Source organism: Ursus arctos, unplaced genomic scaffold (assembly GCF_023065955.2).
Source record: "Ursus arctos isolate Adak ecotype North America unplaced genomic scaffold, UrsArc2.0 scaffold_1, whole genome shotgun sequence".
NCBI lineage: Eukaryota > Metazoa > Chordata > Mammalia > Carnivora > Ursidae > Ursus > Ursus arctos.
In genome coordinates, this window is record NW_026622763.1 from 50,610,127 (window position 1) to 50,630,200 (window position 20,074).

The following is a 20,074-nucleotide window of genomic DNA, read 5'->3' on the forward strand; positions in this document are numbered from 1 at the left end:
TTTAGAGTTTTGTATATATACTATCATTCCTCTTCAAGTAGTGACAGTTTAACTTCTTCCTTACCAATTTGGATATCTTTTGTTTTTCTTGTCCGATTTATTTTGACTGGGACTTCCAATACTATGTTGAATGAATGTGGTGAGAGTGGACATCCTTGTCTTTTTCCGGGTCTTTCAACTTTTAGCTATTGCGTATGATGTTAGCTATGGGTTTTTATATATATGGCTTTTATTAAGATATGTTCCGTCTGTACCCACTTTGCTGAGAGGTTTTATCATGAATGGATGTTGAATTTTGTCAAATGCTTTTCCTGCATCTATTGAGATGATCAAATGATTTTTATCCTTCACTTTGTTAATGTAGTATATCACATTGATTGGCGGACATTGAACCATCCTTGCATCCCTGGAATAAATCCCACTTGATTGTGGTGAATGATCCTTTTAATTTATTGTTGAGACAAATTTACTAGTATTTTATTGAGAATTTTACAATTGTGTTTATCAGGAATATTGGTCTATAATTTCCTTTTTTGTAGTTTTTCTTCTTTTGATATCATGGTAATGCTGGGCTCATAGAATCTATCCGAATGTTATCACCCTCTTCTAATTTTTGGAATAGTTTGAGGAGGATGGGTATTAACTCTTTCTCAAATGTTTGGTAGAATTCACCTCTGAAGCTGTCTAGTCCTGGACTTCTGTTTGTTGGGAGGTTTTTGATTGCTGATTCAATATCCTAGTAATTAGCCTGTTCTCATTTTGTCTTCCTGATTTCAGTCTTGGAAGATGGTATGTTTCTAGGAATTTATCCATTTCTTCAAGGTTGTTTAATTTGTTGGCCTATAATTGTTTCTAGTAGTCTCTTATAATCCTTTCTGTGGCATTGGTTATAACTGCTCTTTCATCTGATTTTTGAGTCCTTTTTCTTGATAAATCTGCCTAAATGTTTATCAGTCTTGTTTATTTTTTTAAGAACCAGCTTTTAGTTTCATCTTTTATATTGTCATTTTCTTCTCCATTTCACTTATTTCCACATTGATTTTTTTAAACTGTTATTTATTATTTTTTAACATTTATAGTTTATTTATTCAACTATAAAGACCATGGCAATTTTTTGATGGGTAACACCTTAGATCAACACTAATTATATTGCTATAAATTTGGTTAAGGATCAGAATAGACTTCAGGAACAAGGGAGAACAATAACAACAAAAATCTTCAAGCATTGAAACAAAGAAATACACTTCCCCCCCTTTAATTAAATGCTACTCTCCCATAGACTTTCTAGACTGGTCTGTAGTCTGTGATAGGAAACAAGGCTTTGGGCATTCTGAAGAGACCGCAGTGCCAAGCAGGAGACTGAAACCCTAATCTGAGTGTCAATCTCAGGCATGTTCTGGGAGCAGAGGCAGATTCTCAAAACATTTTCTAGTTTTTATTTTTTCCTGCCTTTAACTATGGCTTGTTTTGTTTTCTGTTCCTTTAGAGATAGGGTTAGATCATTTGAGAATCTTGTTTCTTAAGGTAGGTCTATATCACTATAAACATCCCTCTTAGAACTGCATTTATTGTGTCCCAAATATTTTGGAATATGTATTTTATCTCCACAATTTTTAAATACATACTCTTTGATATCTTCATTGACCCATTGGTTAGTTAGTGGCATTTTTAGTCTCCATGAATTTTTTTTCCAGTTTTTCTTTTGATTTCTGTTTTCATACCATTATGGTTGGAGAAGATGCTTGACATGATTTCAACTTCTTACATTTATTGAGACTTGTTTTGTGACCTAACATGTGATCTATCCTGGAGAATGTTTCATATGCACTTGGAAAGAATGTATTCATTCTGTTTTCAAATTGAATGTTCCGTAAATATCTGTAAAGTCCATCTGATCTAATTTATCATTCAAAGCTACCCTTTCCTTATTGATTTTTCTGTCTGGATGATCTATCCATTGATGTGAGGGGGGTGTCAGAGGCCCTTACTAGTATTATATTATCATCAGTTTCTCCTTTTATGTCTCTTAATATTCGTCTTACATATTTAGGTGCTCCAATATTGGGTGCAGATACATATACTTGTTTATGTCACCTTGTTGGAGTGACCCCTTTATCATCATGTAATGACCTTGCCTGTTATTACAATCTTTATTTTAAAGGCTACTTCATGTGATATAAGTTTTGCTATCCTGGTTTTGTTTTTTGTTTTTTTTTTGTTTTGCTTCCATTTGCATGAGATATCTTTCTCTATCCCTTTACTTTTGGTTTCTGCCTTTAGGTTTGAAGTATGTCTCTTGTAGGCAGCATATAAATGGGTCTTTTCTTTTTTCATCCATGCAGTCTCCTTACATCTTTTGGAGCATTTAGTTCATTTACATTTAATTATTGTAGTTATGTACTTATTACCATTTTTGCTAATGTTTTCTGGTTGTTTTTGTAGTTTTCTGTTCCTTTCTCCTCTTGCTGTCTTGTTATTTGATGACTTTTTCTTATGCTTGGATTTTTTTTTTAAATTATCATAGGTTTTGGTTTGTGGTACCATGGGGTTCATATATAGCACTGTATGTATATAGGAGTCTACTTAAATTTGGATGTTCAAGATTGGACACATCTTAAAAGTGCATTTTTTACTCCTCACCCCCCATAATTTATGTATTTGACATTTTATATCCTTTAATTTTGTCTCTTGTTTTAGATATAGTTGATTTACTACTTTTGTCTTTTAAGTTTTATCACAGGTTTAGAAGTGATCTATTTCCTTAAGTTTGCTTTTACTAGTGATTTTTTTTCTTTCACATTTTTCTTCTTATAGCATTTTCTCTCCATTTAGCATTTCTTTGAAGGCCAATTTAGGGGCATTAAACTCTTTTGAGTCTTGTCTGGAAAACTCAATTTTGCCTCAATTCTGAATGATAACCTGGCCAAGTTATTGTTATTGGTGATTGCCCCTAGTGTTTTTCATTTCCGTTATTGTGTTCTTCAGCTCTGGTTCTTTTTAAATATTTTTTACCCTTTTGCTGAAGTTCTGAGTTCAACTACTCTTCCAAGTTCTGTGAGCATCCTTATGACCACTACTTTATCAGGTAGATTGCTTCTCTCCATTGTTTGAAGTTTTGTCTTGTTCTTTGTTCTTGGTTATAGGTTTTCCCTTTCAGCACCGCAAGCCCTATGCCCATTGTGGGGCTTGAACTCACAACCCCACGATCAAAAGTTGCATGCTTTACCAAATAAGCCAGCTAGTTGCCCTTCCTTTTCAGCACTTTGAATGTATCATGCTCCTCTCTTCTGGCTTGTAATGTTTCTGCTGAAAAATCAGCTGATAGCCTTATGGATATTTCCTTGCATATAATTAGTTGCTTTTCTCTTGTGACTCTTTTGACATTTTTATTGTCTTGGTGTGAGCCTCTTTGGGCTCAGTATTGTTTGAGGTTCTCTGTGCTTTCTGGGCCTGGATGTCTCTTTCCCCATTATCATTATTTCTTTAAATTTTCTGTCCCTTTATTGTGCTTGCTTGCTCTTTTCCCCTTCTGGAGCCCCTCTAATGTGAATGTTAGTATGCTTGATGTTGTCACGGAGGTCCCTTAGCCTACCCTCACAAATTTTTTTTTTTTATTCAGCTTGGCTGATTTCCACCACTCCTTTCAGATTGTTCATCTGTTTTCTGTATCCTCCTCTGCTATTGATTTCCCCTAGTGTTCATTTCAGTTACTGTTCTTCAGCTCTGGTTCTTTAATATTTTTTACCCTTTTGTTGAAGTTCTGAGTGCATCTACTCTTCCAAGTTCTGTGAGCATCTTTTATGACCATTTATCAGGTGGATTTGCTTATCTTCATTTTGTTTATTCTTTGAGGTTTTTGTCTCGTTCTTACATTTTGGACCATTGGTCTCATTTTGTCTGTTTCTATGTAATACATAGGTCTGCTACATGTCCTGGTTTGGGAGGTACCCGTATGTTGGTGTCCTATCAGGTCCAGAAATACAACTCCCCCATGGTTACCAGAACAAGGGGCTTTAGAGGTCTCCCCTGTGGGAGTGGGTGCACGTACCCTCCAATTGTGACTAAACCGACTTCTGTGGGCATGCTGATGGGTGGGGCTGACTCCCAGTGAGGGTGGTTGCCAGGCCCTGCAGTGGTTTTTGTGGATGTGGTGACACGCAGGGCTGCCTCCATCTCTGGGTCCAGAGGTACTTTAAAGGGGAACCAGTCCTGACCAAGGCTTGCTACCAGCTGTGGTGAGGTGACAGCTACTCTGGCAGGGTGCCTTGGGAGAGGTGGGCTGGGCCGGGTGGGTCAGATCTACAGGGGAATGCCAGGATTGGGCAAGTGGCACTAGCAGTGTAAATGAAGTGTCACAAGTGGCACCTGCCAGCACCAGGCTAGCAAGGCTGAAGGAGGGCAAGAAAAGTTGTGCTCATCAGTGCTGCCCTTTCCAGAGGAAGTTCCTATGGATCTGTGTCCCTCTGTCACTTGCCTTAAAATTAGTCAGTCATCTCCTTCATGTATAACCTAGGTGCTTTTCAGAGTCCAGACTGCTAACCATCATACCACAGAACCTCTCTTAACCCAGATGCTTTTCAATATGCTGCTTCTGTGCTGGGTCTTGGACTGTTATAGTGCACTGGCCCTTTAAGAGCAGAAACGTGGTTTCCTACAGTTCTCCCAGTTAAATCCAGCTGATCTTCAAAGTCAGACATTATGGGGGATTATCTTCCTGCAGATTCCAAAGACAGGGAAGGCATGCCCAATGGGCTTGAACCACTTGTTCCTCAGGGAAGACCTCTGCACCTGTGATATCCTTTTTTGCTTGTGGGTTACTGCTAAGTGCTTTTCAAGCTGCTTTTTTTTAATGGGTCTCAGGGTGAGCCAAATTACATGCACGCCCTCTAAGCAGTGATTCTGTTTCCTGTAGCGCTTTGGCACCTCCTACAGGTCAGCCCTGTTGGTTTTCCAGGCCAAATGTTCTGGCGGCTTGTCTCTCCGATGCAGACCCCAGGGTCTGGAGTGCCCAATGTAGGACACCAACCCTCTGCTTCTCCTGAGGAAGCACTGCTCTAGTGAGCTCTCTCCCTACTGTGTTGCGACGCTGGGGATTTTCTTTTTCTTTTCTTTCCTTTCTTTCTTCCATTTCTTTCCTTTCGAGACTGTGTCTCTGCCTCTCCTACCTGTTACAATGTGGTCCTTTATATCTTTTGTTGTAGCTCATCTAGTTTCCAGATCTTTTCCCGAAGGAAATGGTCCATATGTAGCAGTAGACTTGCTATGCTCAGGGCGGGGGATGAGTTCAGAATCTTTGTATAACACCATCTTCCCAGCTAAAAATTAGCTGCTAAAGCACTTTTTGAATTAGACGAAGCCTTCAGAACATTTAAGTTCAGCTGTACTTAATGATCAGATAACATGTCAAAATTTAAAGTGGGACTGGAGAAAGACCTGTAGGTATCAAGGTATAAGGCTACCTTTTTCACATTTCCAACAGCACTGTAATTAAATTCTTAAGCTAAAAGGACTTCTGTCTACATTAGCACTAAACATAGCTAATAACATCTGATGTCAATCGACATTGTACTTAACATTGTACATAACACTATACTCTTTAAATGTTTTGCTAACTCTCCATCATTTTGGCTCCATGTAATGTATTTGTAGAATATGTGTTCACATTTTATGTACCATTTAAGCTGAAAGAGTTTTGTTAGCAGAAGGGGATGGCAGTCAGTAAGGATAAATAACCTTATAACCAATAAACCCGACTCTACTTTGGAAAAACAAAAATCAAAAATCGACTCAACTCACAAATTATTAGGGTGGTGTCTACACTTCCTCTCAACATGCATACACTTCAGCTAATTCACATCAAAGAAAGATGTTTAAATATATGCAAAAACTGTGTATTCTACCTTGCGTCAGTGCTGACTCCTCAAGGGAGACCCTTGGCTCATGTCTTAAGGAAAGACCTGCTTTAATTCTGAGGACAGAATTCAGGAGACCAAAACCAATGTAAGCTTCAAAAGAGAGCGAAAGATAGCCAGTGACTGAAATTATTCAGCGACAGACCCCCAATTTCCCATGTGAAGAACAGTAAATGATTCAATTTGGCTCAGTTAGCCATCTTGTACCTGTTGGGTTAGTGGCCTATGACCCAAAATCTGTAGCATGTGCTGGGAAAAACACAGGTGTGTATCTGATTTATCTCATCTCCAACTTTGATTCTAAAGGACTGCCTAAACTCAGACTAAGGAGTTTATGTTTCATGTTGTGGCTTGTTTTCCTGCATTTCCACACTAGCAGTCATTTTCATTCATTTGAAAAGAGTATGTAACACAGTGATTTAGTCGACACCACTTACTCCACCTAGTGTTAGATGTACATGTCCACTTAGTTTCTGACTGAAATATTAAAAACCGAGCATTTTAATTCAGGACTTTAAATGACAATTACTATATGAACACCGTACTTAATGATTTAGAAAGATGAAAACTCAACAAAACTGAAAAATTCGTAAGCAGCACCTAAAGCACTCAATTAATGCTAATATTTCATCACCATATCAGTATTTTTGAAAAACAGGATTTCTATCTTAATCTACAGAGGAGTAGGTACAGCCCTGAGGCCACTCCTCACTGCTGTGTTACTTACCCAGGATTAGAATTGATAACGGCTCTTAGGTTTACTTTAACAACTTGAAGCACTTGATACCTGTCTTGAAGTATACTTCAAGAATTTATGGAGTTGATTCTTAAGGAGCCAAGTCAATCAATATCCTAAATCTTCAAAGCTCCCTTGAAATGCAACTTTCATAGTCCTTAAATTTTAATTGTCATTGTTTATTACTGTTTTTGGCTACATTCTCTACAATTTCAGCAGCATCTTAAAGAGACAATGTGTCTATATGTACAATGAAAGACAAAATGGCTTGCAACATGAGAAATAAGAGCCACAGTTTAACTGTACAATATTAAGGAGAATCTGTGGTTATCACCTCCTTGTCGGCAACATGGACAACTTACGTGTAAGTATCAGCATTATGAATGTGACAAATAATTACAGGAGTAAAATATAACATCCTGAAAAATAATGGTTTCTACCATACAAGGCAGTTGGAAAATGTTCACATTTTAACAAATCTGTACAAACCACAAGAAACTTATTTATGGGACCATCATCTTACCTTTCTGATAAGAACCTTCTAGAAATGTAGAATAAACATGAACAACTTATAAATCTAGTTATCTATGTGCTCCACAGCTCTAGAACCCAAGAATCTGATTGAGTGAACCCCACATGTCCAAGATGGATCATTTTTACATGCCTTGATTGTTAACGAATGCCAGCCTTTAATATCTCTCTATGATGTACAGTCAACTTGCACCTTTAAGGAGGTCATTAGATTTTTTTTTTTTTAGCAAAGAAGCAACATCATTTAGCAGCAATTAAAGCGCCTTCAAGAAGACTTAAAAAAAATACAATATCCAATTAGAAAAGCCATATTTTTAAACATTTGTACAAGAATAAGCTGCTGAAACTTGGTAATTGAAATACAACATCTGTACAACAATTTACAATAGAGCTAGAAGGGAATTTATCATTATCCTGCATAGAACTGGTCTGATCTGCATTTGGCTACATACTGTCACTTGTTTATGAACAAGGCCTGGTAACAAAGGGAAGAAAATATCTAATTCAAACATGTTGAAAACACCAGAGATATTTAGTGAATTCAACTGACAAGCAGCTCCTTTTTTCAAAGGTGTAAAGTATCTAGAAACAACAACTCTCCTGGTTAACATGACTAGTGGGGAAAAAAAAAACCAACAACAACAAAAAAAACCCCGGATATGTGGTTTCGAGGTACAACCTGGTAAAAGCCAGAACAGGCAAGTGACAAAGTCTAACTTTGTCCAAAGTCCAAAGATTCTAACTCTCACATTCTACTATAAAACACAAATGTCACTGTCATTCAGTTCTTACTTTGGTTTCAGCAGATTAACTGCTGAATGCTGAAGAATGTATCCAGGCACTATAGTTCTTGTGTTAGAAATAGTTTTTCCATGTGTTTTTAAATAATGAAAAACTACCCTTCATATTAGAACTCTCTAGTAACAACCAAATGTATTTAAGTATTATAAACGTTATTTACAGTGTTCCCCCAATTTTTTGTAACATGGTATTCCTGTTTCTGTGCAACAGGCAGTCATCCTTCACTGCTCAAGGTTCTAGTCAAAGTGTACATTTTATTCATTGTCCATGATCCACTCTCATACAAATGACACTATGAAGAACTTCAGTTCACAAACAGTTCTCAACCATGTCCTGTGTGAAAAAGAAAACAACAGAAAACAATCAAACGCTCTCAAACTCAAGTGTGTATCTGGAAGCAATTCAAAGATATCATGCCAATTTTGGAGGAAAATCAGTAAGTAATTATGCTTGAAGAAGGGGGTGTAGGGGATGCTGTAAGCCCAGCCATGTGTAAGTTTCCTGAAGAATTTGATCTTCTCATATGTGGGAGAAGGTACGGGTCATTTGCCAGTTGGTGCACGTCAAACCGATCTTCTTTGCGGTAGGCCAGACAGCGTCTTATAAAGGCCTTAAAAAAAAGAGAAGTTCAGAAGTTAGAATTTTTGCCCCTTCTAAACATCAGTCAGCTGACTCCTACAGAAGGATGAACATATTTAAGATAATAAGTATATTTCACTTCATTGGCATTCAAATCTTAAAATTCCGTAGCAATAAAGTTCTTACTCCAAATTCAACTCAACTCACAGCCCTTAGTTGTTCACTTTATAGTCTAAATGATTACTGCTACCATTTAAGGTGCATTAAGGAAAGGTACATCTCATTTAAAAAAAATTTTATTCCAAGAACAAAAATTAGCATTTGACTTCTTTTTGAGTGTACCATTCAGTGACATTTTAAAGTACATTCACGTTGTTGTGAAACATCAATTACCCACCTCCAGATCATTTTTATCATCCAAAACTTATCCAATATCCACAACAAAAGCTGAAATTTTGTACCAATTAAACAACTCCTCACCCGTCTTTCCCCCAGCACTTGGTAACCCCTATTCTGTGAGTGGAATCATACAGTATTTGTCCTTTTGTGTATGACGTATTTCACTTAGCACAATGTTTAAAAAGAGTCATCCACATAGCTGAATGATCAGAATTTCGTTTCTAAGGCTGAATAATATTCCATTTCATGATATACCACATTTTGTTTATCCATTTATCTACTGATTGACCTTTGCATTTTTTCCACCTTCTGGCTATTATGAATAATGCTGCTGTGAGCAATGGCACATAAATATCTGATCCCTGGACTTGCTGGATGACATGGCAATTATTTCTAAAAACTGAAGTATAACTGACATTGTTAATTTTAGGTGTATAACTTAGTATTTGTTTATTGCAAAATGATCACAATAAGACTAGTCAGTATCTATCACCACTGTTAGAAAATTTTTTTCTTTTGATAAATTTTAAAATCTATTCTTATAGCAACTTTCAAATACATAGTATTACCAATTATAGTCACCATACTGTACATTACACTCCTATGACTTATTTTATAACTGGAAGCTTGCACCTTTGACCCTCTTTGTCCATTTCACTCATCTCCCACTCCATGCCTCCCACCAGTCTATTCTCTGTATTCATGAACTTGGTTTTTGTTTTTTTAGTAAGATTCTACATATAAATGAGATCATATGGTATCTTTCTCTGACTTATGTCACTTAGCGTAATGTGCTCAAGGTCTATCCATGTTGTTGCAACCGGCAAGATATCCTCCTTTCTCACGGCTGAATTATATTCCGTTGTACATATACACATTTTCTTGAGCCATTCATCCACTGATGAATGCAACAGTGCTCTATTCTCCACATCCTTGCCAACACTTATTTCTAATCATTTTTTTTAATAGCCATTCTAACAGGTATGAGGTAATACCGCACTGTGGTTTTTATGTTTTTAAAGTAGGCTCCACACCTAACATGGGGCTTAAACTCACAACCTTGAGACTTCGAGTTGTGTGCTCTCCCAACTGAGCCATCCAGGTGCCCCCTCACTGTGCTTTTGATTTGCATTTCCCTAATTAGTGACAATGAGTACCTTTTCATGTACCTGCTGGCCACGTATCTTCTTTGGAGAAGTGTCTATTCAGATTATATATATATATATATATATATAAATTTTTTAGTAGGCTCCATGCCCAGTATGGAGCCCAATGTGAGGCTTGAACGAATGACCCTGAGGATGAGGACTTGAGCTGAGATCAAGAGTCGGATGCTTAACCAACTGAGCTACCCAGGTGCCCCTTGATTGTTTTTCTGCTATGCTGTTGTACAAGCTCTTCACGGATTTTAAATATTGACCCCTTATCAGTTATGATTTGCAAATATTTTCTCCCATTTGGTAGGTTGCCTTTTCATTTTTTGTTTTTTTTTTTTTGATGGTTTCTTTTGCTGTGCAGGTGGTTTTTCATTTGATGTAGTCCTCTGTGTCTTTTTTTTTTTGCTTTTGGTGTCAGATCAACAAATCCTCACCAAGACTGATGTCAAGGAGATTAATGGCTACATCATCTTCCAGTTTATTGGCCTCAGGTCTTATATTCAAGACTTTCATCCATTTTGAGTTTATTTTTGTGTATGGTTTAAGACAGTGGTCCAGTTTTCCCAACATCATTTATTAAGAGACTGTCCTTTTCCCCCACTCTATAATCTTGGCTCTTTTGTTGTAAATTAATCAACCATCTATGCATGGGTTTATTTCTGGGTTCCCTATTCTGTTCCACTGATTTGTCTGTTTTTATGCCAATATCATCCTGCTGGTTGCAACAAACTGTTGGTTATAACATACAATATCAACTGTTTGGTTGCTAGAGCTCTGAGATATAGTTCAAAGTCAAGGAGTCTGATGCCTCCAGCTTTGTTCTTCTTTCTCAAGACTGCTTTGGCTATTCAGAGGCTTTGGTGGTTTCATACAAATTTTAGGATTGGGTGATCCATTTTTGTGAAAAATGCCACTAGAATTTTGATAGGAAGTGCATTCAAATTTTTAGATTGCTTTGGGTAGTTTAGATTTTTTAATATTCTTCTGATTCATGAGCAAGGAATATCTTTCCATTTATTTGCAGTGTCTTCAATTCCTGTCATCAAAGTTGTTTAGTTTTCAGAGTACACATCATCCACCTCCTTGGATAAATTTATTCCTAGGTATTTTATTCTTTTTGGTGCAACTGTAAATAGGACTATTTTCTTAATTTCTGATAGTTTATTAGTATATAGAAATGTAACAGATGTTTGTATCCTGCAGCTTTACTGAATTTGTTTTTTAGTTCTATGAGTTTTGGGTGCAGTCTTTAGGGTTTTCTATACATAATGTCATTTGCAAATAGTGACCTTTTTACTTCTTCCTTTCCAACTTGGATGCCTTTTATTTCTGTTTCTTGCCTAACTGCTCTGGCAAGAACTTCCAAATACTATGTTGAATACGGAAAGCTGCATTTCTCTTACATAATTCCAGACTTCTAGAATTTTTCTTCTGCTACAACAACCCTCTCACCCTCCTTCCATTTTACTGTCAGTTTACTTTGGCTAGAGGATATGATGCCCTTTTTTTGCCATGATTTTTTTTTCCTTTTTAGCATAATGACTTTCTTTAGATGAAGGGAACACTAAAGTGATCCTTCTACTGGGGTTTGTTTCCTGGGTTGATATTGTAAATAATGGGACTATAATCAGTATCTTTTTTCCTTCTTAAACTGGTCCTTCAGACTTTGTATTAAAAAAAAAAGTCTAACATAAGATTACACAAAAAGTCTAACATAAGATTACACAAATCGTAAGTGTACAGTACAAAACAACTCCATGTAGCTGGCAACCAGAATGAAAAGCTCTTAAGTCCTCATGCCCCGCCCTTGTCTAGGCTTTGGCTCTGCCCCCAACCTAGCCGGGTCATCTCGATCTATTCTACTGTAGTTGAGTTTTGGTTGTTCTAAACTTAGGAGGAATTACAGCTTACGTTCTCTTTTGCCTAGCTTCTTTCACTCAATATTTGAGAGATTCATCAAATTTTTGCAACATATAAAATATTTTCAAAGGATAATTGATCGTCTTCTTTATTTACAGCAGAAATAACTTTAGCTTGTCTTGAAATTCCTAACTTCCACATACATTCATCAATTAAAAGCATTTGCAGGAAAACTACAACTAAGATATATAACTTTAAAATCAAAGCTTAATCAAAGTATTTTGCACCTTCTTTGTTTGAAATTCATTATAAGTAATTTTTTCTCTAAAAATAAACCTAGGTTTTCTTATCCTTTTCCCTTGGTTAGCTTACCAGTATTTATCAAAAAATTTTCTGAATCCTTAGGTCTTAATCGTTTTCACAGTGGTCTTTGAAACTTAAGATGGAAAAAAAAAAAACTCAAGAGTGACGGATATGTTAAAGGCAGAGGAGTTTGAGAAGATAAAAAGCTGCTGACAACGAGGTTTAGGCTTTGTACTTAAGATGCCCACACCAGGTCAGTGGAGGTACTTGGTAAAGGTGTATTCTGTAAGGATGAGGTTTGGGGGCAAAATAAAACAAAAAACAATGTGCCCCTCCACCTCCCAGATCTGTGATTGTGGTGCCTATGAAGAGCCTGAGGCTAGAACCAGAGATGGCTATATGGGACTTCTTTTTGGCACTATACTCATTCCTGGTCATTTTTGTCCGTTAATTTAGTTAGTTTCTGTTCCCATTGATGCTGCAGACGACAGAAAAGGAAGGCAAAATTTAGATGCTAGCATTGTCAAGTTCTTTTTAAAGAGCCATATTTACCTTATGAAAAATATGTGATGTTCTTATTCTGAAGGATAATGAATTAGCTTGTAAAAGTCATCCAGAAAACTTGCTAAAGCCAATTAAGACAAAATGAAATACTGGACTTTTTGCGATTCACAAAAACCAGTACGTTTTCAATTCTGAAGGTCACTACGACCTCAATCTCTGGCAATATCTACATTCTAAAAATATAGAAACTATATAATGTCTGTTTATTCATACCAGAAAAGAATGGGAACTTCATGTGTTTTCTTAGGAATTTCATAGGGTTTAAAAAAAGAGAAGATTCCAACAGGGATCACAGAGAAATGAGCTTTGTGATGAGTGTAACAAAGCAAGAGTGAAAATACAAATGTGAAAGGCCAATAGGATGAGAGTAGAAAGATATTAAGCATCACAAACATTTTGCTATTAATTACAAATGCTATTCTATGTTACTAGACAGATGGATTAGAACTACGGGAAGCCATCTGTTGCTGACTCGTGGACTGCTACTTGGAAGCAGAGGTGATGAAGAGGTCAAGCTTTCTCAAGAGCTACTGTAGGACAGCGTAAGGTCAACAGTGGATTCTGGAGTCTAGCAGAAGTGAATACTTTGGGCCATAGTTCCGCTATTAACTAGCTCGTATGATTCTGGACAAGGTAATTCCTCTATGACTTAGCTGGCTTCCCTATAAAATGGTAATAATGAAGATACTGATCTATACCTCAAAAGGTTTTTAAAGGATAAAGTATCAACACAATGCTTGGCACATAATCACTAAATAAATGGTAGTTATTATTACTACTTTATTACTTCTTGTATACTTAAATATCTCCCTATTAACATAAGCTGATATATAAAACATAAAGTTCTTGTGATTTTTTTTTTCCCCCCAATTTTCAAAGCAAACTGATGTGCTCAAAGAATCAGGGACTGTATTTGGGTCTTTCTTTAGAAGAAGAAAACTATGAAAACCAAAGACCTAATGGACAGATTTTATTGTGGCAGCAATCCCTTTTACTTTACTTACTAATAAGTACAGCTGACCCTTGAACAATGTGAGGGTTAGGGGTACAGTTGAAAATCCAAATAGAACTTTTGGCTCCCCAAAAAATAACTATGAATGGCCTATTGCTGACTAGAAGACTTACTGACAGCATAAACAGTCGAGTAATATATATTTTGTATGTTATCCATATTATATACTGTACTCTTTTAATAAAGTAAGCTAGAGAAAAGAAAATGTTAAAATCTTAAGAGAAAATACATTTACAGTACTGTACTATTAAAAAAAAAATCCACAATAATGGACCTGTGCGGTTCAAACCCATGTGATTCAAAAGTCAACTGTACTTACTTTAAGCACAATTTATGAAATGAAATTTACTTCACAAAACCTATTTACATAAATTTAATACCTTTGCTTCACTGCTTACAACTGGTTTTACGGGGAACTGGACTTCTGTGGCTTTTAATATTGTATTTTCTTGAAGAATGTCTTGTTGCGATTGATTGTGACCAAATGGCTTTAAAAAAAAAAAAAGTTTAGAATTTTCTCACAAAATATTTAAACAGTAATTATCAGCAAACCCCCAAAATATAAATGATTTGTGTTCTAAAAAAATCTTAGTTATTCGGAACTTGGGATGCATTCTCATAGAAACAAGGTTATAACTGATAAAAGGCTGAGTAAACCCATCAATCCTCAACATAAACGTGGTGAATAAGCACAGAAAATAATACTGTTACAAGATAATTAAATTGAAAATTTTATTTTGACTGTTTAAAATATAGGAATAAAGAAGTAAGAAGCAGTGGAAATGTCTGTGAAATTTATGAAAATTCCAAAAATAAAATACTTTGAACACGGTCCACTCCTGTTCCTAACTTGCAGTGACTTTCCATAGAAGTCCCTTAACCGCCCCCCTCTCCGCACTGATGAAGGGGTTGGAAAGGATCTATGGCAGCTTGTAGTTCTGACTTCAAAATAAAGAGAGGTTTGGCAAGAATTCAGACTAAGTTTGATGGAGCTTCCCTGAGGAAGCACAAGGGGACACTATGCCCAGGCCAAACTGAGTACGTGTGAGGGGTGAGGTAGGAGTGGGGGAGACAATGTGAGCAATAGAGAGAATGGAGTGTTTTGGCTCAAGCATCCCTAAAAGCAGAAAATGTTAGCACTATTAATAGGTAGTTTCTTCTTTTACTTAAAAAAAAAAAAAAAGGCAGGACAAAAAGCAGATCAAGAAAGCTGCTGTGACATTAAAATAATCTGATCCATGGAAATTTTAGCAAGAAACAAAGGCCTGGCTTTCCTAAGAAGGATCTACACTGACGACAAGTTAATTAAACTTTACATTTAAGAGGGAAGATTCAGCTTCTCTCCACACAGCAGAATCTTGCGTGCTTTAACTTACCTTTCTACCATAAAGACACTGAAAGAAAATGACGCCGACTGACCACACATCAACCTTGTTGGAAATCTTTGGTGGTTCTTTTCCAACTACAAAACACTCAGGAGGTAAGTACCTACAGTTTTTTGGGGTAGAAAAGAGGAAAGGATACTATTAACAATCTGTAACTTAAGCCTTCTAAAAGTACCTTCAGAACACTCAGAATACTCATGCACAAAACCGTAGGACTTTCATGAATGAAAATCAAAATTCCGCAGCATTTACATCTTTGTATCACTTGACTCTAGAGCCAAAACATACAACTTCGTGATAAAGTATGCAATACATACATAGTATGTATATTATATATACTAAAATTATTTTTCATTTCTGTAGGTAATATACATGTATTATCAGTAGAAATTATAATGTTCTAATTTGAGTAAGCAATAATAAATGCTCTCTCATGCCCTTTTACCTGTGTTCAAACTGTAGGCAATTCTCTTCCTGAAACACCTATCTGACCAGCTGGTTCTTCTGTTTAAAAAACTGCACATCATGCACTGCCAAGGTCAGACCTCTTGTTTGTAACACAGACCCATCCTAATCTAGAAGCAACTGGCTAGGCAGACAATTCATTTGGTTCCCCACACTGCTCCCCTGCCCACCCCTACTACCCAGCATGCTTCTTAATAGGACAATCTCTAATGCCTTCCCAACCACTCCAAATTCATTTGGGGAGCATCTTTTTTCTTCATTAAGACCGACTGGACCTCCATAAACCTCTGTTCCCTCTAGGCTGAGTTCTGCTTCTTTCCCATGTAACCAGCAGATATTATGGTACCTCTATTATGGTGTTAAAGTAAAATCACACTAAACTGTGAGCAGCTCAAGGAGCTCTTCTTATTCACTGTGCAGTTTTTGAACCCTAGCAGCATCTGAAATATATTAAGTATTCAAAAATACTATTTTCTACTTTTATTTGTAAGTTTATAATTTTATATTAAGGAAAGGTAAAAATAAATTCGTCACACCTTAGGTTATAAATAAAAAGATCCATCAGGGATGCAAGCATGTCCCACCTCTAAAATTTAGATAAACTAAAAAATCCTGAAAAGGAATAATACAGCTAAATGGGAATCAAACTCTTTTCCTTTAGTTTTATATTTAAATCATTTAAATTTCAGCAAGATATGCACAGATTTCTTAAAAAAAAAAAAAAAAACACAACTCTGGAACTTCTTGAAATAGAACCACCAAAGATGACCAATAACTCATTTGTAATGTAAATCCTTTCCTACCCCCCAAATCAAGTAAAAAGCCAGATTTGTTTTATGAATAAAAGTATATTATTTTGTGTAGATTTATGAAACAAGAATGGCTCTTAAATACTATGCTACCCTGTCTCTTGAGACAAAAAGCTGTAAGCAGGGAGAGGAATTGTAGGAAAGACACCAAAGCTATTTAGGAAGAAATGACCACCAGGAATTAGTGAATGGCTGCATTTGAGACCTGAGAGGGAATGAGGGACAAAACTGATTTTCTTCTAAGTGATATTAACAAATAGTTTACATGTATTCCTAAAAAACTGTACAGAAAAATCCCAGTTTACCAAATACATAGCTAAAACAGCTACTATGACTGTAGGAAACTAACCATTTTTCAAAACATGCTTCTATGAGAAATACATTCCAGGTTACTACATGGAAATGCTCCAGCCCACCTGTCAGAGGTAAATCTCCTTGCCCAGCCCTCAAACTAGCAAAGCCAGAGTGCAAGGGAAACAACATAGTGGGAGTCTCTGCAGAGGAAGGATGATCTATTATTTAGAACTATCTAAATCTATTTTAAGCTATCTTCCATGGAATCCAGAGTTCTATGAAGGAGACAAAGTTTTGCTAAAAGTCTGAAGACTACTGATTGAGGATACCAACTCTTAGGGGGTTACTAGGTTGAATGACGAATTTCTTTAAATATGGGCTGAAAAATCCACAATCTTACTCATATTCCTAGAAAATGCTACAAGCAGAATTTGGAAGTAAAATGGCTTTAAAAGAACACATGAACACGACTAATCCCTGTTCATGAAAAGTAAAGTTCATACAGACCCAGAGCATCTTGTGGAACTGTGCCTAGGTTGTGTGAAGACTGTTCCAGAAACCCCAATGTCACAGTTATGTTTGTAGTCTCCATCTTGTTAATAAAGTTGAGTACAGTTCTCTCTCCAATTACAATCTTATTCCTTTTGCTAAACTAAGTTTGTTTTGAAATTTTATAGTCTATATTCTCCATTTCAGTGAATTTGAGAGTAAGTTTTGAAAATTCACACTGAAGTGATTTTTGTCAACACCTAGGCACTCTGAAGGGAATGACATTCATTTAGACTTAGATCTGTGAAGCTACAGTTCTATCTAGAGTTTATATGTATGAAGTTATGAAAAGGGATTTCTGAGAGCCAAGTCCAAAGACTAACAATATTCCAAACTTCTTTCCCATGCATGATCAACAAAACCTCCATCTCCAATAAATACTGTAACCACAGAACCTCTACAGAGAGGACGTCATGCTTATGGCTATTGCTTGTAATAGTGAGGATGTTATCTTCATATGAGTATTTTTACCGATGACAAACATCACTTGAACATACAAAAGAAAATCCATGATTCTCCATGTGAGGAGTTCCTGGTAGATACTGAAGTGACCTGCCAATGCCAAGTTCTTCTCCCTTCACTTTACTGATATTTACAGTTAAGACCAGATGAGAAAAAGAAGACTGACAACAGTAATCTCCCTCTTGACTCAAACTTCGTATTAGTACCCTCACCATAGTAATCTCAAAGATACATGAAAATAAAAACTAAACTCTCATAAAAAGTAATCTAGACAATTTCGATATTTTATACACTTACCAGTAAGTGCCTGCCCCTTGAGAAGTTAGATCCATTCCATCTACACCATAGCTATCATCATCCATGATCTTGGATAGACCAAAATCAGTAATTTTGATTTCGCCACATGCTGTGCCATCTACCAGAAGGATGTTTCCTAAGAACAAAATATAAAGGTTTTTTTTTTTTAAATGATACATAGATGAAAAACATTTATTTACTACTTTAGCTGACACTGGGGGAACAGATATATATTTAAAATACGTGGTTAAAAATGTAAATTTAAAATATAATTTTAAAATGTGGTGATTCAATGGGCATTTTAAATTCTAGTATTCCACTGACTTTAAAAAACTACACCAAAAAGCAGGTTTTCAGATAACTTAATAAATATGACTTTTAAAAACTACAGTCTTTAGAGTTTAAAAAAATTTAGACAGATTTTATTAATTACCTGGCTTAAGATCATAATGTATAATAGGGGGTTTGATTTCATTGAGATATCTTAGTGCATTTACAATTTGCATTACAATAGACCTCGCTTCCTTCTCTGACATTAATTTATGTTGCTTCAGATAGAAATCCAAGTCATTGCCTTCACAGTACTCTAACACTGTACAAAACCTACAATGAAGAAGAGAAAAAATTAGACATAAAACATCCAATAATTCATTATCACAGTGATGAAATGAAGAGTATATCATCACTACAGAATAAGGAAAGCAAAAGCAAACATATTTTTTCTTAAAAACTAAACCCTTATATTCACTTACGTATCTGTATCCAAGGAGAAATAATCATAGAGTTTAACTATCCTAGGGTGATCCAGTTCTTTGTGTATTCTATACTCTCTGCAGGCATGTCTACGGGAAGAGAGAGTATATTTATTCTCCATGACTATTAAATGTATTTTTCACTTGATAAAAACCAGAAAGTTTTAATATTTACTTGTGGTAGTTTTCCTTCTTCTCATCCCTCCAGCTTTTATTAAGCTGGTGGATCTTCACAGCAGCATATCTTTGTTCATAAAGGTCAAAAGCCTAGGATTCAAGGCATAGAAGAGTTAGGACCAAAGACCAACTGAATAGCTAAAGAGATTAAAAAAAAAATTGGTGGTAATTTTTATAGTAATATGGAATTAGAACATACACTACAGTTTTTGGTCACCATCTCTGCTAGGACTATATATAGTTCAACAACACATTATCAGAAACAAGATTCCAATTCCACTATATACATCAGAGAAAACTTCAAAGTGAATTTTCACATTCAAGTTTCATAAATGCCAATACACTGAATCAAGATAAAACAATAAAGCTGTTATTTGTTTTTTTAACATGGACCTGGCTCTTCTAGAGCAGCAAAAGCAGTAAGAAGCCAACAAAACAGATTGCTGTAGTGCATTTTTATGGGGCTGGATAAAGCAAACCTTTTTCCTCTACCTTTCCTAGCAACTCCTCACTTCTTTAAAAATAAACAAGTTCATAACAATTTCCAACTGTTTAAAAAATTCTAAACTCTAAACTTTATGAAACTGTTCAAACATAACCATACAACATTATCACACCTAACTACATCAATAATAATTCCTTAAAATCTCTTCTAATACCCAACTTGTCTTCAATTTTTACTGGTTGTCTCAAAAAAAGGTTTTACACTGGTTTGTTTGAATCATCAGCCTACTTCTTACATTAAAAAAATTAAGAATGCTTAAGTATTCTTTTAAGGTCTCAGGTAATTTACAAATTAAAAAACACCTGAATGTCATTAGAGAGATCTATCTAGTAATTTAGGTTCTGCTGTGATTTATAGACAAAGGTGCCCCTTTAAAAACAAAACCTAAAATTTACATATTAGAAAGCAGGTCCCCAGTCTCTACTCCCCCCCCATCAACTTAACCTAAAAATAAACAAGAAACTGTCACAAAATCATAAAAGCCTAATAAGATCAGAAATAATATAGCATGCAGTAGTTAAGAAT

General features: G+C 35.9%; 1 protein-coding gene across 1 annotated transcript in view; it reads right to left on the reverse strand.

Annotated features, from left to right (window-relative positions):
• Positions 1 to 6,811: 6,811 nt before the first annotated feature.
• Positions 6,812 to 20,074, reverse strand: part of TLK1 (tousled like kinase 1) — a 137,940-nt gene continuing 124,677 nt past the window's right edge. The window contains exons 15-21 of the mRNA XM_026492580.4: positions 19,043 to 19,134; positions 18,868 to 18,957; positions 18,549 to 18,718; positions 18,116 to 18,251; positions 15,231 to 15,342; positions 14,235 to 14,342; positions 6,812 to 8,590 (exon numbers count right to left, since the gene is read on the reverse strand). Of these exons, the coding sequence (XP_026348365.1) occupies positions 8,414 to 8,590; positions 14,235 to 14,342; positions 15,231 to 15,342; positions 18,116 to 18,251; positions 18,549 to 18,718; positions 18,868 to 18,957; positions 19,043 to 19,134 (885 nt within the window). The 3' untranslated portion in view covers positions 6,812 to 8,413. The remainder of the gene's footprint in view (positions 8,591 to 14,234; positions 14,343 to 15,230; positions 15,343 to 18,115; positions 18,252 to 18,548; positions 18,719 to 18,867; positions 18,958 to 19,042; positions 19,135 to 20,074) is intronic.